The sequence below is a fragment of the Bufo gargarizans genome, chromosome 3 (assembly GCF_014858855.1).
Source record: "Bufo gargarizans isolate SCDJY-AF-19 chromosome 3, ASM1485885v1, whole genome shotgun sequence".
NCBI lineage: Eukaryota > Metazoa > Chordata > Amphibia > Anura > Bufonidae > Bufo > Bufo gargarizans.
The window spans coordinates 375339098-375363492 of record NC_058082.1 but is presented as its reverse complement, the minus strand read 5'-3'; the positions used below and the strand labels follow the sequence as shown (position 1 = coordinate 375363492).

Sequence of the window (24395 nt, the reverse complement as noted above, 5' to 3'; positions counted from 1 at the left end):
ACTGAAATCCAGAAAGCTGCAGTGGTTTCAGCAAAGTGTAGTTTGCTGAGACAGTTTTGTCTAGATGTTGTTCTGTGCTGGATTTCATGTGGACTGGGGGATAGGTTTGGTAGTGGGATCTGCCAGTCCACACCCTTCCACTACATGCATTGCCTTTTGCCAGAGGTGATTGCAGGTGAGGCCTTTGTAAAGCTTGAAGTTTGGGGGGCCCAGCGACGCCTACGGAAAGAGGGTAGAGTAGGGAGGACACGGTCAGAGTATGGAGGACTTTGGACCATCTCGCCCCAAGGGTACAGGTGTGGTCACAGCCTAGAGGCTGCTGGACCGTATATGGCTGAGGAAGCCAGATCTAATCCTGTGTGTGAACGGCGCTCTACAGGTGAGGTAGAGACGACACGTGTATTAGGTAGAGCCCAGATGGGCAGGTGTTTATTTTCAATGTTTGTGTGTGATGGTGCTGAAGTGCCCAAAATAAAGTACCTTTTGGACTTGAACCCCATTGTTAGAGGAGACGTCTGTGATTGCGACCCCCCTGAGAGAGAGCGATCCCTTACAACAGGTACAAATCTGCTGACAGATGCCTTTTAACCTCTTACGGACACAGGGCGTACAGGTACACCCTGATGTCCCGGTATTAAGGACACAGGGCGTACCTGTACGCCCTGTGTATTTCCGATCACCACCGCGCGGTGAGCGGTGATCGGAACTGGGTGCCTGCTGAAATCAATCAGCAGGCACCCTGGGTCAATGCCGAGGGGGGTCCTGTGACCCCCCTGTACCGGCGATCGCTGTGGATTAACCCCTTCTATGCCGCTACCGCGGCATAGAAGGGATTTGTGTTTGAGGGAGCCCATCGAGTCCCCGTACTGCTGTGGCAGGGACTCGATGTCTCAGAAGGCAGCCCGGTGCCATGCAGAGGCTACCCAATGCCTTGCGCGGCATAGGGAACTGCCTTCTACGGGAGCTTAGGAGATCCAGCATCAGACTGGGTCTCCTAGGCAACCTGTTAATGTATTACTCTGTGTAATACACTAACAGGCAATGCATTACAATACAGATGTATTGTAATGCATTGCAGAGGGGATCAGACCACCAAAAGTGAACATCAGAAAAAGTAAAGAAAAAAAAAGTTTTTAATAAAATTAATAAAGTAAAAAAACGCCCCTTTCCCCTTATTTTATAATAAAAAACTGAAAAAACAAAACAAAAACACACATATTAGGTATCGCTGCGTCCGTAATGACCGGCTCTATAAATATATCACATGATCCACCCTGTACAATAAATACCATAAAAAATAAAAACTGTGTAAAAAAAATGCCATTTTTGTCACCTTACATCACAAAAAGTGCAACACCAAGTGATCAAAAAGGCGTATGCCCCCCAAAATAGTACCAATCTAACCGTTACCTCATCCCGCAAAACAAATGAGCCCCTAACTAAGCCAATAGCACATAAAATAAAATAAACTATGGCCTAGAATATGGAGACACTAAATATTTTTTTTTTGTTTAAAAAATGTTGCTAAGGGAACCGGACAACCCCTAGCATGCACTTGATCAGAGTCATCACAAGCTCCTAAGAGAGCAGGGCTAAAAGTGAAATGTCTGCAGTCATGGGAGTACATAGAAATCATTGGGCCCCATAGCAAGAATCTAAACTGGGCCCCCATGCCTGATATATAGCCCCTCCCACTACCTATTCCTTGCCCCTCCCCTTACTCCGTGAACTGTGCTTGCTGCTGTTGCGTGTTATACAGTGTTCCATCAGGGTTGGACTGGGATTACAAAACAGCCCGGCACACAAACCCCGCCAGCTATATATGATATTGCATAATAATAACGGTGCGCAATGCACACTGCAGAGGTGAATTTCGCTGTACTTGGTCATGACCCTATGTAAACCGTTAATACAAGAAAGGAAATAAGATTGTCCACAAAAAATGCTAATCACGTAGTCAAGGACATACGTTACCCTTCCTAACAGCAATACATACCATGATAAAACTCAAAATACCTCCACAACAGCATCTAATAACCAGCATGCAGCATAAATTACCTCCCAAGCTTCACCATATAAATACAACATTGCAGCACAAAATACTTCTCCAACAGTGCTAAATAATTACCACCATGAAGTACAAAATACCCAGCGTTATTGTCCCCTCACAACCCCTACCCCACAGGCAGCAACATTGTCCTCATTGAAATGTCTCAACTCTGTTTGGGACTTGCAGGACAGGAGCAGTGAGGCTGGAGTTGGAGGTAGAGAGCCTCCTGGTAGAAGGTAGAACAGAGTGGGTAAAAGGAGATGTTACAGGTCAGATTTCCAATGGTCAGATAATAAGAGGTATAATAGATGGAGTTGTACAGATATATAGTATATACTGCAGTGTACTGATATGATAGTCGGCCTCCATTGGAGGTACACCACTGTCTGCAGTGAATCTGTGATGAAACCAGGGAAATACTGGGAATAAAAAGCAGCCATGGCACACAAACTCCACCAGCCCATATACAATATCCCCCCGAAACATAGAGAAATGGTGGTGTGCAATGTGTGCTATGAATCTTTATTTAACTGTTCATGTCCCTCATCCCTCCCTTGTGTATATGTAAACCACACCACATCATGAACACAAGACAAAAAATAATAGTGGACACTAGAAACACCTAATCAACTGGTCAGGGACATTGCTACACAATGGACTGGTGTATATACTGAATACTGCTGTAGAATGGACTGGTGTACATATTGTATACGCCTGGAGAATGGATCGGTATACACTCTATACTGCTGGAGAATGTACCAGTATATATATATAATATATACTGCTGTAGAATGGACTGGTGTATATACTGTATACTGCTGGAGAGTGGACCTGTGTATATACAGTGTACTACTAGAGAAATTTGAGAAACCAAAATTTGTGACTTTTTTTATGCTGCTCTAACATCTTTTACCTAAAGTGGGTGGAGTTTAGTTGGAGGGGCTGCAACTGTGCGAATGTGTAGTCCGTCACATTTATTATAATTTAGGCCAGAAACAAATTATAATGCAAATCTATGCCAGCTCATAGCTGACATTGCTAGCATTTAGTCACTTGGACTGCTTAAAAAGATGCCTAATTTATTAGGAATATGCCTCTTAATCTGCCCCATGGTGTTTTGTAGATTTTTTTTTTTGCAGTGTGGATATGCATGCATGTATATGGGAGAGTTGTGAGGGATAAAGTGCAGCACTGCCATGTGCCACGCTAACAACCTACAGTAGGCCTACAGTGATAATGCCTCCTTGCTGTCTTAGAGTACAGGAGCATTGCGGCAGGAAGAGAAGAATGAGGCAGCAGGAGACGGCTTTAAGAGTGAGCACATTGCTCGGAGCACAGCACAGAATGCTCACCTTTTTACTACAAAATAACAGTGAGATAAAGTTGTCACTGTGATTTTGTAGTAAAAAGATCACGGAGAGGCACGGAGCATTATCAATCATGTTAATGCTCCGTGTCTCTGCTGTCCAGAGCGGGGCTTGGCTGTCTTTCACGCAGCGGATTACACGCACGGCGTGTGAAAGAGCCCTTACTTATCCAAGCCATTCTGAGATTGCTTTCTCGTCACATATTGTACTTCATGACCGTGGCAAATTTCAGTCAAAATATATATTTTTTAATAAAACTTTTTATAAATTTCAATTTCTCTGCTTTTAAAATAGATCGTGATACCTCCTAAAATAGTTATTAATTTACATTTCCCATATGTCTACTTCATGTTTGGATCATTTTGTAAATTATATATTTTTTGGGGGGACATTAGAAGGCAAAGCTTAAAATTTTAAAGAAAATTTCCAAAACACAATTTTTAAGGACCAGTTCAGGTCTGAAGTCACTTTGTGGAGCTTACATAGAAACATAGAATGTGTCGGCAGATAAGAACCATTTGGCCCATCTAGTCTGCCCAATATACTGAATACTATGAATAGCCCCTGGCCCCATCTTATATGAAGGATTGCCTTATGCCTATCCCATTCATGCTTCAACTCCTTCACTGTATTTGCAGCTACCACGTCTGCAGGAAGGCTATTCCATGCATCCACTACTCTCTCAGTAAAGTAATACTTCCTGATATTACTTTTAAACCTTTGCCCCTCTAATTTAAAACTATGTCCTCTTGTAGCAGGTTTTCTTCTTCTTTTCTTCTTACATATTAGAAACCACCCATAATTGGCCATCTCCAGGTATTCAAAACAGAGTTTACAAACTTTGTTAACCTGTTAGCTGTTCCACAAGAATTAAAGGAAAATGTAGATGAAATTTCTGAATTTCACTTTTTAGCAGATTTTCCATTTTAATCTATTTTTTTCAGCTAACAAAACAAGGGTTAACAGCCCAAAAAACCTCAATATTTATTACCCTGATTCTGTAGTTTACAGAAACACTCCATTTGTGATGGTAAACTGTTGTACGGGCACACGGCAGGGAGCAGAAGGAAAGGAGCATCATATGGTTGTCATGGAACCATGAACCAGACGTACAACAAGAGATAAGTGGAAAATAAGAAGGTTTTATTGAAGAGCAAGCCGTAAGCAAAGTCCGAACGGATGGCTAAACCGAAGCAGGGTCTTGCGGAGACAGAGGTCAGGAACCAGAAGGGTAGTCAGACGAAGCCAGGAACAGGAACCAACAGGGTAGTCAGACGAAGCCGGAATCAGGAACCAACGGGGTAGTCAGACGAAGCCGGAATCAGGAACCAACGGGGTAGTCAGACGAAGCCGGAATCAGGAACCAACGGGGTAGTCAGACGAGGCCAGGATCAGGAACCAGAAGCAGCAGCAGTCTTGGAAGCATGTGAACACAGGAGGACCAAGCAAGGAACTGAAGCCACAGACCTCCTATATATATGAGCTGGGCATCCAGCTCCTCCCAGTGGGAAGGAGGAGCCGCAGGGTGGGAGGCTACAAGAAAACCCAGAAACCAAGATGGCCACCAGCACATGTCAAACGAAGGGAACAGCAAGGAGGTAAGACCATGACAATGGTTTTTGGAGGGCAGATTTCACTAGGATAATTTTAAGTTGCCATGTCACATTTGAAGCCCCCCTGATGCACCCCTAAAGTAGAAGCTCTAAAAAAGTGACCCCATTTTGGAAACTATGGCAAAAAATTTAGGTTTTGGTACTGTTTTTATTTCTTACAATGTTCGGCCGAATGCACGCGGTCGTGGTAACACGGGCTGAATTTCTTCTGAGAGCACGGCGTCATTGGTTGCTATGATGCCGTGCGCTTCCTGCGGCCGCCGCAGTACAGTACTACACTGGTATAGATCATACAGTGTATTACTGTACTGTGGCGGCAGCAGGAAGCGCACGACATCATAGTAACCAATGACGCCGTGCGCTCCTGCTCTCAGCAGGAATCCAGCCCGTGTTACCACGGACCACTCACGGCCGTGAAACATGCCCGTGTGCATTTGGCCTTCCTCTGACAATTTAGATCATGTGCTATTTTTATAGAGCAGGTTGTTACGGAAGCGACTACTTTTTTGTAGTTTGTTTTTAGTTTTACATAATAAAGCAATTTTTTTTACGGTGTTCAACTGAGGAGTTAGGTCATGTTATATTTTTATAAAGCAGGTTTTTATGGAAGCGGCAATAAGTAATATGAATACTTTTTTATTTATTTAAGTTTTACACAATAAAAGCAAAAAATAAATAAATCATGTTTTAGTGTGTCCATATTCTGAGAGCCATATTTTTTATTTTTTTTTGGGCGATTCTTAGGTAGGGGCTCATTTTTGAGATGAGAGGGTGCATATGACTTTTTGATAGCTTGTTATTACACTTTTTGTGATGTAAGGTGACAAAAAATGGCTTTGGTGTTGCACTTTTTGTGATGCAAGGTGACACAAAAATGGTTTTAGCAAAGTTTTACTTTATTTTTCTACGGCGTTCAGGTGAGGGGGTGGATCATGTAATATTTTTATAGAGCCGGTTGTTAAGGACGCAGCAATACCCAATGTCAGTTTTTCTTGATTTTTTTTCTATTTTTATTTTTTTTTTACAATTTTGTGTGTTTTATTTTGAGAAAGGGGTTAATTTTATTTTTACTTGAAACTTTTTATTTTGTCCCACTTTGGGACTTCAACTTCTGGGGTCTGATCCCCTCTGCAATGCATTACAAAACAACTTGTATTGTAATGCATTGGTTGTCAGCTTTTATGCTGGCAGCCTACCTGTGAGACCCAGCCTCAGGGCTGGCTCTCACAGGCTTCCGTATAAGGTAAGCCCCCTGATAATAACAGGTCAGTTTTACCACATATGGAACGCTGTAAAAACAAGACCCATACAACTATGGTGCTATTTAATTTTTTTCCATTTTCACTCCATTTGGAATTTTCTTTTCCACTTTTCTCCTACATTGAATACCATATTAAATGGCGCCATTAGACAGTGCAACTTGTCCCGCAACAAACAAGCCCTTACACAGCTATGAGAACGGGGCAATAGGCTCCACTGGGGGCAATAAGCACTATAGGGGAACATGTAACTACTGGGAGCACATAACTACTGGAGTAGTTACAGGGGGCAGTGTAACTACTGGGGTTGCTAAAGGAGTATAGAGTACTTTAGGGGGTGGATGATGGAAAACTGAGGAAAGTAAGAAGTGTGGTAAACTCTGCAGAGATGAGAAGCAATAACTTAACTTAAGCATTTTATCACCCTTATGATACAATAATCAAGCTATTTAGGTAAAATATAAAATATATTTATTGGATACAACTTCAGAACACAAAAAACTCCTGCTCTCAGCTAATCAGATAACAGTCTTTCTGGTATGCAGGTTACCATAGACCTGCTAAACTGTATAGACTCTATAGTTCATGGCTAAAGTAAAATCTACTGACCGATGTATTTAGAAAATGTCTGCTTTTAACTGTCCCTTTATGTTGAAAGCTAATCTTTGTAACTAATGAGAAAACCTCTTTAATCCTGTTTTCTCTAGCAGATATGAGATGAGTGCAGCCATTCCTTCCCAGTGCCTTTTTCCTCTGATCTGTAGCAGAGGAGCTTCACTACTGAGCATCTACCTAAAGGGCAGCACACATTCATCTCAACTAAAAGCTTAGATCAGGAATGGAACAGACATTTACTGTACAGGACATTTCATCATTTTCCCAAATTCTTATGAAAACATATTCAGCACATACTGCATTGAACTAACTGTACCAATTTATTATATATTTTTGGAGTCAGTCTATTTTATAACGACTCAGACTCCATGACTCAGACTCCACAGCCCTGGTGGTCTGCTTTCAGTGAAGAAAATGAGGAAAGAGAACATCTACATCAGAGGAGACGTCACTGGATGCAATAGGTATGTGGTGCACCCTGTATACAGTTTTTTTCTCGTGCGGCCCAAGCTCGAGGAATAGCCTCAGGCCTTTGGGTCACTTAATCCGCCCCTGGATCAGACTCTGTCTTTTTTAAGAAAACTGCAAGACACTTTACAGTCTGCAGAACAGACTACTGTCTGCATGTCATGGATCGAGAAGCTTGCTGATTTGTGCCTAATGCAAGTCTGAGGAGGGTCTCTGTCTGGATAGACCTCACCACAGGATTTAGCTGCTGCCTTGAGAAGGAGAAAGTACAGGGTGGGCCATTTATATGGATAATAATATGGATAATTTATATGGATAATTGAAAAAACTAAATTTGGATTCAAAATGGCTGACTTCAAAATGGCCGCCATGGTCACCACCCATCTTGAAAAGTTTGCCCCCTCACATATATGAATGTGCCACAAACAGGAAGTTAATATCACCAACCATTCCCATTTTATTAAGGTGTATCCATATAAATGGCCCACCCTGTAGATCTGTGTTTTACCACAGCAAGGGGAGAGGGGCAGGGACAACACTCCCATGTCAAACAGACAGCAATCACGTCCCGCAAACAACCTTAGTGTGCACACAGCATGGCCAGGTTTAGAAGACGCATTTCATGAGACTAGCAAACTCTGTCTAAGGGGGCGGGGTTAAAAGAGGATTGTCACATGATGGGCAGACAAGCATCATTCTGCATCACTGAATGATTAGGATAGTGTCATGTGACTGCAGGATTAGAGCGGAGAAGTATACCAACCTAAAAATAAGCAATTATTAGCAAGTAACTAGAGGTATATGTATAGTATTTTTACCTCACTGAACAACCCCTTTAAGAAAAATTACCAATGTTCTAAATTAGAATTTCTCTGCTTTTACAGGCTATGGATACATTTGAGGCAAGTTTTCTATTATTGCATGGCACTAATTTTGAGCTAAAAATCACCTTTTCAGTTGGTATTTATTAACTTTTTGAGCCCTTTTCTCTGTACAACATTAAGATTCTCTAGAAGCATGCTCTGTATTTTCACGGTGTTCTGTCAGACAGCTCCGCTGACGACTCCTTATTTCCAACCTTGTAAACATTCATTATAGCTCAATTCTTATCTTACTGAAAAGAACATGGCTTAAATAAGTGTTTTTGAGCTATTAGCAATTAAGAGATAGGGGTTATTGGATGACTGGCACAAAAGTGAAAGTATGATTCTCGCAGCTAGGCAAACATTACCCCTTTATGACAAAGCTCCTGAATATTGTTAATGAAAAACAATTGAAAAAATGATTTTAAGCCTAAAATGAGTAAAATGCAATCATAAAAAAATTATCCCTTAGGCCCCTTGCAGATGAGCATTCCTCCCGCAGAGAGTCCGCAACGCAGCTCCCGGCCTGACCTCCCAGCGCATTGTTACAATGGATCCGCAAAAAAAAAAAAAATCCATTCTATTTGCATCCATTTTATTTGCATCCATTCTATTTGAGGACCACAAAACACATACGGTCGTGTGAATGTAGCCTAAGACAGATAGTGATAACTATGCTGGCATCATTTTGTAAATGTCATTTAACTTTTATAGGATTTTAGAAGGCTTAGAATTTTTTAAGCAATTTTTCAAATTTTCAAGGAAATTTCTATAACCATATTTTTTAAGGGCTGTTTTAGAAACTACGCCCCTCAAATTATTATTAATTAATTTTTTCCTGTAGCAAAGCAAGGGTTTACACCAGAACAGACTTCAATATTTAATATTTTAACCTCAATAATTATTAATATATGATTCTGCATTAAGAAACATCCCATATGTAGTCGTAAATTGCTGTATGGACGCATGGCGGAAGAGAAAGGAATGGGTTTTGGGTATCAGGTCACATTTTGGCAACTACCAGCCTCAAGGAATTTCTGAAATGTAATTTCTTCCAATATATGTTGCTTTAGCCCTAATTTTTTTTATTTTCACAAGGGGTAACATGAGAAAAAGCACCCGATAATTTGTTACACACTTTTTCCTGAACATGGAAATACTCAATATGTGGTCGTAAACTCCTGTATGTAGTAGCAGGGCACATGGCAGGGTTCTAAAAGAAAGGGGCACCATTTAGAGGACAGATTTCACTAGAATGGTTCTCGGGTGCCATGTCACATTTGCAGAGCCCGTGAGGTAACAGTACAATGTAATACCTTAAAAAATTACCCCATTTTTTAACTAAAACCGTTCAATAAATTCACCTAGTGTCACGACCTATCGCTGACCCTGTGGTGCCTGGGGTCAGAAGGTCGCAGCGGGTGGCTACTCGCTTGTTTTCAAGGGATTGCTCCATGACCTAGTTGTGGGGATGGATTCAGGTCCAGGTTTTCCTGTTTTGGTTTGTGATCCTTTTTGTCCTTATCTAGGTATCGGTAGTTTTCCTTTCAGTTGTTCTTTGTCTTCCACTCCCACCTACTCTATATTTTCTCGTCCTACTTCCCTTCCTGGTGGTGGAGCTACTGGAGCAGTTGGAACTGGTGCTCTTCGGTTCTCTCCAGTTTGTTGTCTCCCTTTGCGGATTATATGTGGTATTTGTGTTGTTTGTCCACTCCCTGTTGTTACCCTAGGTGTCACTGGTGAGGACTAGTGCTCCAACCGCCCTACTCAATACCTAGGGCTTCTTTCAGGGTAAGCCATGGTTGAGGCATGTGATCGGCATATGGGTGAGCAACCCGTCTAGGGACGTCAGGGCAGCCTGGTGCCAGGTGAGTTAGGGGTCACCACTCCTCGCTCTTCCTTGCGAAAGGGCACCCTACTTTCCCTTTTCTCTGCGCCACACGTCTGTTACCTGCCATAGCAGACGTGGTACCTAGGGGTATGGTGATTGGCTTGTTACTACAGGTGTTTCATAGAATTTTTTTTTATATTGAAACATGAGATACAGCATTACAATTTTATTTCAATTATATGTACTTTTTGCTTTAAATGTATAATTTTCACAAGGGGTAATAGGAGAAAATGCACCCTATGTGGTCATAAACTGCCGTGTTCAGAAGAGAAAGGGCACCATGTGCATTCAAGGCTAGTTTGGTGATTTATACAGCAGAGGCTCTGAGGTTAAAAAAAAGAAAAGAAACCTGAAAAAAGTGACCACATTTTACAAACTACACCCCTCACAGAATTTACAGAGGGGTGTAGTGACCATCTTGAAGCCACAAGTATTTTGCAAAAATTAATTTAAAGTAGATGGTGCAAAGTGAAAATAGCAATTTTTATACAGTCATGTGAAAAAATTAGGACACCCTTTGAAAGCATGTGGTTTTTTGTAACATTTTTAATAAAAGGTTATTTCATCTCCGTTTCAACAATACAGAGAGATTAAAGTAATCCAACTAAACAAAGAAAACTGAAGAAAAGTCTTTTCAAGATCTTCTGTAAATGTCATTCTACAAAAATGCCTATTCTAACTGAGGAAAAAGATAGGACACCCTTGCCCCTAATAGCGAGTGTTACCTCCTTTGGCTGAAATAACTGCAGTGAGACGGTTCTTGTAGCCATCTACCAGTCTTCGACATCGGTCTGAGGAAATTTTACCCCACTCCTCAATGCAGAACTTTTTCAGCTGTGAGATGTTTGAGGGGTTTCTTGCACGTACAGCCCTTTTCAAGTCACCCCACAGCATCTCAATGGGATTCAAATCTGGACTTTGACTTGGCCATTCCAGGACTCTCCATTTCTTCTTTTTCAGCCAATCTTTGGTTGATTTACTAGTATGTTTTGGGTCATTGTCATGTTGCATGGTCCAGTTCCGCTTCAGCTTTAATTTTCTAACTGATGGTCTCACATGTTCTTCAAGCACCTTCTGATACACAGTAGAATTCATCGTGGATTCTATGATGGTGAGCTGACCAGGTCCTGCTGCAGCAAAGCAGCCCCAAACCATGACACTTCCACCTCCATGCTTCACAGTTGGTATGAGGTTCTTTTCTTGGAATGCTGTGTTTGGTTTACGCCAAACATGTCCTCTGCTGTTGTGTCCAAATAATTCAATTTTGGACTCATCTGTCCAAAGAACATTATTCCAGAAGTCCTGGTCTTTGTCAACTTTATCTCTGGCAAATGTCAGTCTGGCCTCGATGTTTCTCTTGGAAAGCAAAGGTTTCCTCCTTGCACACCTCCCATGCAAGTTAAACTTGTACAGTCTCTTTCTGATTGTAGAGGCATGTACTTCTACATCAACAGTAGCCAGAGCCTGCTGTAGTTCTCGAGATGACACTTTAGGGTTTTTGGAGACCTCTTTTAGCATCTTGCGGTCTGCTCTTGGGGTGAACTTGCTGGGGCGACCAGTCCTGGGCATGTTGGCAGTTGTTTTGAAAGCCCTCCACTTGTAGACTATCTTCCGGACAGTGGAATGGCTGATTTCAAAATCTTTTGAGATCTTTTTAAATCCCTTCCCAGACTCATAGGCTGCTACAATCTTTTTTCTGAAGTCCTCTGACAGCTCTTTTGCTCTCACCATGGTGCTCACTCTCACTTCAACAGTCAGGAGCACACCAAACTAAATGTCTGAGGTTTAAATAGGGCAAGCCTCATTCAACATGCAGAGTAACGATCTACTAATTATGTGCACCTGGTGTGATATACCTGTGTGAGATCTGAGCCAATTTAAGAGGGAATACATGTGAGGGTGTCCTATCTTTTTCCTCAGTTAGAATAGGCATTTTTGTAGAATGACATTTACAGAAGATCTTGAAAAGACTTTTCTTCAGTTTTCTTTGTTTAGTTGGATTACTTTAATCTCTCTGTATTGTTGAAACGGAGATGAAATAACCTTTTATTAAAAATGTTACAAAAAACCACATGCTTTCAAAGGGTGTCCTAATTTTTTCACATGACTGTATATGCCATTTTAGTGCCCATTATGCTGAGTCCAGCATGTGCCAGTGTCTCTTCTGAGACACACACCACATAGACAGGTTCTACTGGGTATGGAAATGCCATATATGTTGAGGGAAGCTGCTATATGGGCACATGTCAGGGCTCAGAAGGAAAGGAGTGCCATTTGGCTTTTGAAGCATGGATTTTGCTACAATGGTTTTCGAATGCTACATCACAACTGCAAAGCCCCTGAGGTAACTGTGCAGTTGGAAACTTTTGCAGCACAGATTTTGATGGATTGGTACCAGTACAACTATTTTCTGAGAACCATCCATTTTTTTTTTTATCTCAAAGGAGCTATGTAAATGGTCTTGTGTGAGGACGTGTTTTTTGCAGGATGATTTGCCATACCATTTTGGGATACATACAATGTTTTGATTGGTTCATACTGTGGCAGAGCCTGACTGGCTTCTGTAGCTGGCAAACCTGGAGTCCTTTCTAAGGCCTGGGGCTGCCACTGCAATATTTGACACCCCAGAATCGCATCACGGGGGGAGCCAATGGTGCGAGAGGGAGCTCCCTTCCTCTACAAACTGTCTAGATCCAGCAGTCAGCATTGACTGTGGCATCTAAGGGGTACTGCTGTCAGAGTTTTCAAGCACACTCCTCGCCAGCTGAGCAGTACATGTATGCAGCATGTCGGAAAGAGGTTAGCATTGCTTAAAAATAAATAATAATAATAAACCTATTTTTAAAGCACAAGTTCAGTCGCATCATGTCTGTGTGGTGTATACTGCACTATTTGTACCAATTCATTAAAAACATATGTGAGAGAGATTGAAAAAGTTCGAATTAAATCAATAAGAGGTAGGAAGGATCTCCACTAACCCTACTTGTGGCTTAGTTAAGACCAAACTAATTTTAAAATTCAAAACCATTACTTCCTTTAAAAATGCAATATACAGAGTTACAGGTATTTTAGGCTGTATATTAAATCAAGGCATCTAGCAAATTACTGGTAGGGACTCTATGCCGGAAGAAAAGAACGCAAGTGTGAAAGAGCCCTAAGCTATATTAGGCCTCATGCACACGACCGCTGTGCGGCCGTTATGTATATTGGGGACCGCAATTTGCGGTCCCCAATGCAGGGCAACGTCCGTTCAGCAGCTGGGACGGATCGAGACCCATTCAACTTGAATGGTTTCGTGATCCGTCCGCACGGACAGAAACATCACGGAAGCACTCCATAGTGCTTCCGTGGGGTTCCGTGCCTCTGTTCTGCATCGCAGCTCTGGATTGCGGAACCATTAAAGTGGGGGGGGGGGGGGGGGGAGGGGGAGCACACGCTATTTGCGGGCCACAATACGGCCACAGCCGGGCAATGGCTGTGTGCATGAGGCCTAAGTGTTAGGCTATGGGTACATGTGGCAGGTTTGTTGGAAATTTTCTGTAGTGGAAAATCTGCAGAATATCAGCTGGAATTCAGCCGCACCAAAATCCATTTTATTTACTGCATCATTTTAGTTGTGGTGAATTAGTTGCAGAAATGCTGGCCACAGATTTCACCATCATTGAAAGTGGAGAAATGCAGAAATCCGCAACATAAATTGACATGCTATAGATATAAAATCTGCACCACATGTAGAAGTTGCAATAATGCTAATAATGGTGTTATAGACACCTATACAAGTATTTTTGTATGCTTTTTAAAAACACTCTGGTTTATTTATCATTTGAGGTTGTTCATGTTTCAGTTGCTTTGTGTGCCTGCAAAATGTATGAAATGGTGCACCTTAAAATATCTAGCGTCATAGAAAATGCCACAAAAAAATGTAGTTACCATGACTTGCAATTTTTTTAACCACAAAACTGCTATCCTTGTTGTGTCAGTGATTTTCATGGACCCATAGACGTCTGCATCACGGATCAAAGTAGTGCATGTCCCATGATTTTTTGTATTATATCCATGGTCAGTAAAAAAAAACAAAAAAAAATGAAATGTGAACAGACACATTTAAATCAATGGGTACGTGTGCTGTCTGCAGAAAAAGCAAAATGTGAACGAGGCCTTACAGTGATTGGCTGGAATGCACTGGTATACAATGTATACCAATGCATTATTCTAAAAGTAATGTTCCCCCAATGAGTATAAAAAATAATAAAGTTTAACAAAGTTTACTAAAATAAATATACACATGCATTATATATAGCCACCACACGTATAATAAATATACAAACCGGATTCCAAAAAAGTTGGGACACTAAACAAATTGTGAATAAAAACTGAATGCAATGATGTGGAGATGGCAAATGTCAATATTTTATTTGTAATAGAACGTAGATGACAGATCAAACGTTTAATCCGAGTAAATGTATCATTTTAAAGGAAAAATAAGTTGATTCAAATTCTCACGGTGTCAACAAATCCCAAAAAAGTTGGGACAAGTAGCAATAAGAGGCTGGAAAAAGTAAATTTGAGCATAACGAAGAGCTGTAAGACCAATTAACACTAAGTAGGTCAATTGGCAACATGATTGGGTATAAAAAGAGCTTCTCAGAGTGGCAGTGTCTCTCAGAAGCCAAGATGGGTAGAGGATCACCAATTCCCACAATGTTGCGCAGAAAGATAATTGAAAGACTTTGCATCTATCATCATCAACTGTGCATAACATTATCCAAAGATTCAGAGAATCTGGAACAATCTCTGTGCGTAAGGGTCAAGGCCGTAAAACCATACTGGATGCCCGTGATCTCCGGGCCCTTAAACGACACTGCACCACAAACAGGAATGCTACTGTAAAAGAAATCACAGAATGGGCTCAGGAATACTTCCAGAAACCATTGTCAGTGAACACAATCCATCGTGCCATCCGCCGTTGCCAGCTGAAACTCTACAGTGCAAAGAAGAAGCCATTTCTAAGCAAGATCCACAAGCTCAGGCGTTTTCACTCAGGGATCATTTAAAATGGAGTGTGGCAAAATGGAAGACTGTTCTGTGGTCAGACGAGTCACGATTCAAAGTTCTTTTTGGAAATCTGGGACGCCATGACACCCGGACCAAAGAGGACAAGGACAACCCAAGTTGTTATCAACGCTCAGTTCAGAAGCCTGCATCTCTGATGGTATTGGGTTGCATGAGTGCGTGTGGCATGGGCAGCTTGCATGTCTGGAAAGGCACCATCAATGCAGAAAAATATATTCAGGTTCTAGAACAACATATGCTCCCATCCAGACGTCATCTCTTTCAGGGAAGACCCTGCATTTTTCAACAAGATAATGCCAGACCACATTCTGCATCAATCACAACATCATGGCTGCGTAGGAGAAGGATCCGGGTACTGAAATGGCCAGTCTGCAGTCCAGATCTTTCACCTATAGAGAACATTTGGCGCATCATAAAGAGGAAGGTGCAACAAAGAAGGCCCAAGACGATTGAACAGTTAGAGGCCTGTATTAGACAAGAATGGGAGAGCATTCCTATTTCTAAACTTGAGAAACTGGTCTCCTCGGTCCCCAGACGTCTGTTGAGTGTTGTAAGAAGGGGAGATGCCACACAGTGGTGAAAATGGCCTTGTCCCAACTTTTTTGACATTTGCTGACACCATGAAATTCTGATTCAACATATTTTTCTCTTAAAATGGTACATTTTCTCAGTTTAAACTTTTGTTGTTATGTGATTTATGTTCTATTCTGAATAAAATATTAGAAGTTGGCACCTCCACATCATAGCATTCAGTTTTTATTCACGATTTGTATAGTGTCCTAACTTTTTTGGAATCCGGTTTGTAACATTATTTAAACTGCCCCATGAACAAGATGAAATAAAGGTGCAAAACTTACCAAATAAATTTAATTTTTTTCTTCCAATACATCTCCCCCCAAAATATAACACCATATTTCTGGGACTATAAGACACATTTTTCCCCAAAAGGTAAGGAAAAAGTTGCAGTGCATCTTCTAGTCAAAATGGTAATGACCGGTTCCATTATGGAAGTGGTCATCAGCATGCGGAAGGCACAGGGAGGTGAGGGCAGCCCTGTGCTGGCTTTACTCACCATCCCTTTTCTTCTGGGACTCGCTGTGCAGTTTGTCCTAATGGTGCACAATGTCAGGATGTAGTGCACGTAGGCATGCACTACATCCGTCAGGCTTCAGTACACAGCGGGACCCGGAAGAAGCTGTGCAGGGACCAATGAGTCCTGGATCTGCAGTGCCGTCCGGAGCAAGCAAGGTAAGTGATCTGAGGTCTGATGGGCATCTGATCTGAGGCTGATGGGGCTGGGGGGGCCCTATGTGAGGCAGATTGGGGGTCTCATTTGAGTCTGATGGGAGCTGGGGGGGTCCAATGTGTGGCTGATTAGGGGTATGATCTGAGTTTGAGGGCTGAGGGGTCTGATGGGGGCTGATCTGAGGATAATGGAGACGGGGGTTTGATCTGAGGCTGATGGAGGTTGGGATGTCTGATCTGGGGCTGATGGAAGTTGGGGTTCTAATTTGGGGTCTGATCCGAGGTCTGATGAAGAACAGGGATCTGATTTGGGAGTCTGCACTGAGGTCTGATGGAATTGATTTTCCTCCTCCAAATGCTAGTTGTGTCTTATAGTCTGGTACATCTTATGCCTCCATCAGTGATTGTGAGCCAAAACCAAGAGGGCCTCTAACACAGAACATGTGCAGATCTTTCCCTTAAACCATATACATGTCTGTAAAGGCTCAAATCCTGGTTCTGGCTTACTAGCAGTGATGGAAATTGCTGACCAAAACACTGACGTGTGAATAAGGCTTTATAGTCTGAAAAATATGGTAATTGTTAGGGCCCTTACACACATGAAGTTGGCCCTGGCATTTTTTTAACCAGTAAAAAAATGCCAAATAAGCACAAACATTTTTTGGCACCTAAATTTTTTGCTGCAGGTTTTTGGCATATTTTTCACACAGTGGGGGAGGTTTATCAAGAACAACGCTTTTTGCGCCAGTCTTGATATTCCATGCACTGCCAGAGGAATGCCCCTAATTTATGACAAGGTGCAGTCCTCATCATAAATTAGGCACATTCATGCTTTTAAACATAAATCTACGACAACTCAGAGCTGCCATAGATTTCTGGCTTCATTTGCACCAGAAAACTGGCTTAAAGGGAGTCTGTCACCTCCATATGGCCATATACACTGCTTACATGGCTCTGTAGCACACCTATACAGAATTGTAATGGTACCTTTGTCTTTGTCTTTAGACTTGCACCAGCAGGAAAAACAAAGTTTAATTCATATGCAAATGAGCACTCGCAAGTGCCCAGGGGAGGAGTTCAGTGTGTAAGTGCCCAGTCTACTCTGCCTTCTTTTCACTTTACTCCTCCCCAGCATCTGCCCTTGCCCGCCCTCCAAGTCTCTTGCCTCATCGATAGGTCTGGACTTGGAGGGTGGGCAAAGAAAGAGGCTGGGGAGGAGTAAAGTGAAAAGAAGCCGGGCAGACTGGGCACTTACACACTGAACGCCGCACCTGGGCACTTGAGAGTGCTCATTTGCATATTAATTAAACTTTGTTTTTCCTGGTGGTGCAAGTCTAAAGACAAATCCAAAGGTACCATTACAATCCTGTATAGGTGTGCTACAGAGCCATGTAAGCACTGTATATGGCCATATGGAGGTGACAGACTCCCTTTAAATTAAGTTACATTGGTTGGGGCAACTGGCCACGTCCCCTTCCCTACACTTGTCATGACCCCTTTAGGGAAAGTGGTGAGGGTGGCGTTAAACTGATAGATGCAACAATTTAAAAAAAAGTCCCATGTGCGACTTTTTAACACCACATTTCAGGTGTAAGATAGAAGAAAAATCTCCCCCCAGTGTGTCTTGCCACTAGCCATTTTCTTAATGGAGTTTTTCTTTTTAGAGAAGTTGTTGTTAAAATGCCTGCATGCTGCATTTTTTTAAAAAATACAAAAATGTGATCTAACTTAGGGTGCAGTACCAGCAAGGTGTATGAGAATAGACAATTTCATGTACACTTTGCAGTATTTTGACCTGCTGTGCGCATTTCCAAATCTGCAGAATGTCAATTATGTTTGCAATTTTAGCTGCATTTAACCCTTTTGAAATGAAGGGTGAGATCTGTGGCAAAACCACATTAAGGTTTTGGCTACATGGTGACATGTTGCTAAAAAGTCATGCAACGTTTTTTATGATAGTCAATGGTGTCACACTGCAACATGCTGCGACACAACAGTCACAAAAAATCCATCCATGTTGCATGTCACAGTACAACACCATTGACTCTCATTACAAAAAATTTCACATTCTGCATTTTTGTTATGCATTTTCTCAGTAAGCACCACAGTTGCAATTTTCATTTTTTGTGATATATGAAGATTATGTGTTATATTTTATTGTAGTAGTTTGAAAGACCTTTGTAGCCACATGAAAACTCCTGGCTCAAAATGCATCTGGTTAAAGGATAAAATTTACTTCCTTTCATAAAGGGATTAGGAGCAACTTTCCCACATTTATTAATCAATACTAATTTAATTTACAGTGAATAATATATACACTTAAAATAACCTAATAGTTTAATGGTTGCTAACTCCTTTCTTGAATTACAGTAAATCAGGCTAAATGCACCACAGATATATCAGTCTTTCTTACAGGATCTTTAATATACTAGCAATCCTAGAGATGAGCAAAGTTTTGAAAAATTAGATTTGGCCGATTCACCAAACTTCGACAAAATATTTGATTAGTTACAAATTAATTGTCTCAAATACCTATAAATTAGTAATACCTGTAGGTCATGGTGGCTGAGGGGATGTATGGAGCAGGTTGCTGCCGTAAGCCCGCTCCATACGCTGCAGCAGGTGCCAGCTGCATCATTGGGAATGGCGATCCCACCTAACCCCATCATTTAACATCTCAAATGCCGCAATCAACACTGATCGTGGCATCTGTGAGGTAAAGCTCTGATTGGTTGCCATGCCATGGAACAGCTGAGAAGCCAATTGTTCCATTACTTTTGGTCCCTTAACAAGTGGGAGGCACATATGCAAACTGTTGTAATTCCTACACCGTTCACCTGATTTGGATGTAAATACCCTCAAATTAAAGGTGACAGTCTGCAGTTAAAGCACATCCTATTCGTTTCATTTCAAATCGATTGTGGTGGTGTATAGAGCAAAAAATGTTATAATTGTGTTGATGTCCCAATATTTATGGACCTGACTGTTTATATATATATATATATAAGGATCGCTCTCTCTCAGGGGGTCGCAATCACAGACTTCTCCTCTGACAAAGGGGTTCAAGTCTAAAAGGTGCTTTATTTTGGCACTTCAGCATCATCACACACACAAACATAAAAGAAAAACACCTGCCCGTCTGGGCTCTAACTAATACACGTGTCGTCTCTAGCTCACCTATAGAGCGCCGTTCACACACGGGATTAGATCCGGCTTTCTCAGCCATATACAGTCCAGCAGCCTCCAGGCTGTGACCACATCAGCACCCTTGTGGCGGAGATGGTCCAGAAGTCCTCCCGACTCTGACCATGCGACCCTCTTTCCGTAGGCGTCACTGGGACCCCCCCAAATGTCAGGCTTTACAAAGCCTTGTGGCCCCTTAGCCCTCCTGGCTGAGACCACACAGAGCCTCTCAGGCTCCCCTCTCTCTCAGGCTTCCTCAGCCTTTCTCTCTCCAAGTCATGCACAGAGGGTTGTTTTATCCCTCCGTGATTACAGCAGCAGGCCTCACCTGCGATCACCTCCGGCAAAAGACAATACATGTAGTAGAAGGGTGTGGACTGGCAGCTCCCACTACCAAACCTATCCACCAGTCCACATGAAATCCAGCCCAGAAAAACATCTAGACAAAACTGTCTCAGCAAACTACACTTTGCTGAAACCACTGCAGCTTTATGGATTTGTTATCTCACCCAGATGAGGTATCTGAGTGGGATATACATGACTCCCAGCACTTATACTGTACACATCACCACAATATACAGTATATATAGTGTATATGTGTGTGAGTGTGTGAAAGTCTTCAATGTCTTGCTACTTTAATGACAAGGTCCAGTACCGTATATTTGGTTGAAAATATGTATTCTATAAGATTATTGGATATACAGTACACATATATGGGATCTGGTAGGACCCAACTGAAAATATAAAATAGCCTTGCATTTTATTACTGTCGGAAACAATTATTCAGCAAACAGAAAATAACAGAATTGAACTCTACAATTTTAGTGGTACATATAGGTTATCTCCTGCAGTTTTCTAAATTATAAATCTGACCTTGAATTTGTGGCCTATTTTATTAGTAGAAATAGGAACTAGTGATAGTTGTTCTTAAACATACTATGGGCAGTTTTAAAGGTAATACATTTAATTGGAGGAGAGTAGTCAGCACTGCTGGGTATCTACAGCATGCTTTCTTAGCAGAGAAACCAGAATATAGGTGCTGTATTTTATGAAATAATGAACATAGAATTTTATGGTGAGTGCCACACTTTCTTTAGTTTTAAAGGCAATCTTTAAAGTACCCTTTCTACATGATTTTGCACTCATTCACATGTCAGTGTTTTCGTCTGTGATTTCCATTAATGGCTATTAGCCAAAGCCAGGAGTAGAGCCTACACATAGATTAAGTATAATGGAAAGATTTGCACCTATTCTTTCTTTTTGACCCCCACCTGGTTTTGGCTAAAAGTCACTGATGCACTGATCACTAACCAAACACTGACTGTGTGACCTAGGCCTTAAACTGCGCTGTTGATTCTTACCACAACTGAGATCTGACAAATTCTTACCACAAATAAAGCAGGTAGTCTTCAGGACCTCTTCTTTCTTTTGTTTCTCACTCCTCAAATCAGCAAATGTGTCAATAATAACACCAAAAATGAGGTTCAGAACAATGATAATAACAATGAAGAAGAAGAGAAGATCATAAATCACACGGGCTGGAAACAGGGATTCCTGTTAGAAAAACACAAAAGGTATTCGCATTCAAATACAGGAACATGGATGAAGTTGCTTAATGTGCTGTGAAAACGTACTTCCCCCTTCCCACTTTCATCTGTTTTTGCATATTTGTCACACTTTAAAAAATGTTAAGTTTTTAAATTATTTAGCATTTATTGAAGGATAATGCTGTTCAGTCCTGCCTGGCCCTAACTGAAAATGTAATTGCCCCACATGCAACATGAAGCGGACTAGATAGTCTCAAAAAGCAGCACATTATCCTCTGTTCTAAAGAGATTCAAACACAGATGCAAACAAAGTCACTGAAATGTAAGTCTGGAAAGGGTTATTAAGCCAATGCTAAAGCCTCAGGGACTCCAACAAATCTATAAATGGAGAAAACTTGGAAGAGTGGCAAGGCTTCTTAGGAGTGTCCAACCTACTGCCAATTTTCACTAAGAGCCCATCAATGACTCATCCAGGAGGTCACGAGAGAACTCAGATGACTATGTAAAGAACTACAGGCATCACTTGCCCCAGTTAAGGTCAGTGTACAGAATTCCACAGTATGAAAGACACAGGGTAAAATGGCATCCATAGAAAAGCTGCAAAGCTCAAACCACTGCTGAGCAAAAAGAGCACAAAGGTTTGTCTCACATTTCACAAAAGACATCTAGATGACTTCTAAGATTTTGGGGATAATATTCTTTAGACAGGCGAGTCAACGGAGGAACTTTTTGTAAGACATATGTCCTATTAGATCTGGTATAAAGCTAACATTGCATGTAACCACAAGAACCCATTTACCAACAGTCAAATGTGGTGGTGGTAGTTTGGTGGTCTGTGGCTGCTCTGCTTCTGCTGGACCTGGATGACTTGGCATTACATGAATTCTGATCTGTATCAGGAAACACTAAGGCCGAGTTCACACGAACGTGTGTGACCCGTGCTCGTGCTGCGGCCCGCAAATAGCGGGCCGCAATGTGCGATCGCCGGCCGTAGGTCAGCCGCATCGGATCGCGGACCCATTCACTTTAATGGGTCCGCGATCCGCCCATTCCGCTAAAAGATAGGACATGTTCTATCTTTTTGCGGAACGGAGGTACGGGACGTAGCCCCACAGAAGCACTCCGTAGTGCTTCCGAGGGGTCCCGTCCCGTGCGGCCGTTCCGCTATTCCGGATTTGCGGACCCATTGAAGTGAATGGGTCCGCATCCGTGAATCGGAATGCACATGGAACTGTGGCCGTGTATTGCGACCCGCGATTTGCGGGCCGCAATACGGCCACAGATCACACACGTTCGTGTGAACTAAGCCTAAAGGAGAATGTCTACCCAATAGTTTGTGTGCCTTAAAGCATCATGCACTGCTTAGTTATGTAGCAGCAAAATGATCCGAATTACACAAGCAAATCTAACCTTGAATGTCTCAAAAGAAATAAAATTAAAGTTCTGACAAAGTTCTGACTTGAATACAGTTGAGATGCTGTGGCAAGACCTTAAATGCTCAAAAACCCTAGCCTTTGAAAGCCAGCCACTATTGTCTTTGTTTGCAGTGGTGACGTGAATGAGACATTTGAACTGCTACAGACTGAAACCATATTATCTTTAGAGACTAATCCAGGTTCTGTTTAGGATCCCCAAAGTGGTAGTCAACTATGTAGGCCTTATCATGAGCTCTTCAATCCTGCCTTTTCTCTGAAGCGGCACAATGCCCTAACTGATCTGGGTCACCCCTAGCATTGAGCGGATATGTTGAGGAAGGGTGGAGACGTATGCATGTATATCCATGCATGCCCGCAAACACGTGTGGGCATGTATGGTATATATGCATACATTAACCAACGCACCATGGGATGATGTGCGCAGATGTGCCCAGCATCTGCGCACGTCTGCCCATGGTGATCCCCAGGGGCTCATGGTGGCCCATGTGGGATACAAGTGGCCCCTGTGAGATATATGTAGGGGCTTGTGCCCCCTTATAGTATGTAGGGGCTTGTGCCCCCTTATATCTGTGCCCTCTTATAGTATGGGGGCTGTGCCCCCTTCATAACCTATGTGCCCCCTGATGTATGATTAATGTATACATGTGTATGGATGTGCCCCAAGCATCCATACACATGTATAATATATATATTATATATATATATATATATATATATATAACCCCCCCCCCCCCCTACATGGACCCAGATGCATCAATGTGAATGTGGCCCAAGCATTCACATTGATGTATTCTGAGTAAAGGTGCCAGGATGACCGGATAAGGTCCGGTCATTCTGGTGACCTCAAAAGGATTCAAATTCTAATGAATTTGAATCCTTTTGTTCTAATTATCTGCAGCCCTGCTGGAGATAATTAAACATAATAGAGAGAGGAGACACCTCTGCTCCCTCTATTATGTGCATTCCGGCATTGCAATTACCATTGCGATGTCCGGAATGCCGAGAGCTACAGGCGGGAGATCAAAGGATCTCCCGCCTGTTTGCAGCGCGTCCCCGATGTGCGGGCCGGCGCAGTGACGTCATATCACTGCGCCGGCCAACGTGGATGATGGGGGTGGCGCGGGAGTGCGGGCCGCCGGGGTTAAATGCCGGCGGCCCCGGCACTCCAGCAGTTAGGGTCTGGGCCCCCACATGAGGAGAGCGCGTCCTGCGCTCAGAAGTGAGGACCGGACCCCCACCTGATAGGAGCGCATCCTGCGCTTAACTGGACGCCCAACCTGACCCCCCTCCAACTGATGGGAGAGCGCATCCTGCGCTCAGGAGAAGAGCCGTGCCGCCCCTTGAGAAGAAGAGAGCCGGCCGCCCACCCTCCCTGGACTGACGAGCCCCCCTGGACCGACGAGCCCCCCTGGACAACGAGCAGGATATTAAGTATCATTAACCCCCCCACTATCCCACCAACGAAACCCCATTACATTAACCCCCCCCACTATCCCAACAACGTTAACCCCTTGTTCCTCACTCCCCTCATCTACCTACCGCTATCCCACCAACGTTAACCCCTTGTGATACCCTTGATTCCTACTACCCCTGCACTCTAGTCCCTGCCCTGGTACCCTTGATCCCCTGTCCTGATCCTACCACCCTGATTCCCTGTTTTACCCCTTCCCTACCAGTACTCCAGCTCCCCTGCTGAAAGAACCCCTCAAGTATCCCTGAGTCCCTAGACATCCCCACGGTGACCCCCCTATTCCCCTGGTTTACCCTGTATATCCTGTGCCCCTG

General features: G+C 42.6%; 1 protein-coding gene across 2 annotated transcripts in view; it reads right to left on the bottom strand.

Moving 5' to 3' along the window:
* ITPR3 (inositol 1,4,5-trisphosphate receptor type 3) overlaps nt 1-24395 on the bottom strand; it is a 498562-nt gene that overhangs the window by 12798 nt on the left and 461369 nt on the right. For both annotated transcript variants that reach the window (XM_044288135.1, XM_044288136.1), the window contains exon 55: nt 21016-21181. In XM_044288135.1, the coding sequence (XP_044144070.1) occupies nt 21016-21181 (166 nt within the window). The remainder of the gene's footprint in view (nt 1-21015; nt 21182-24395) is intronic.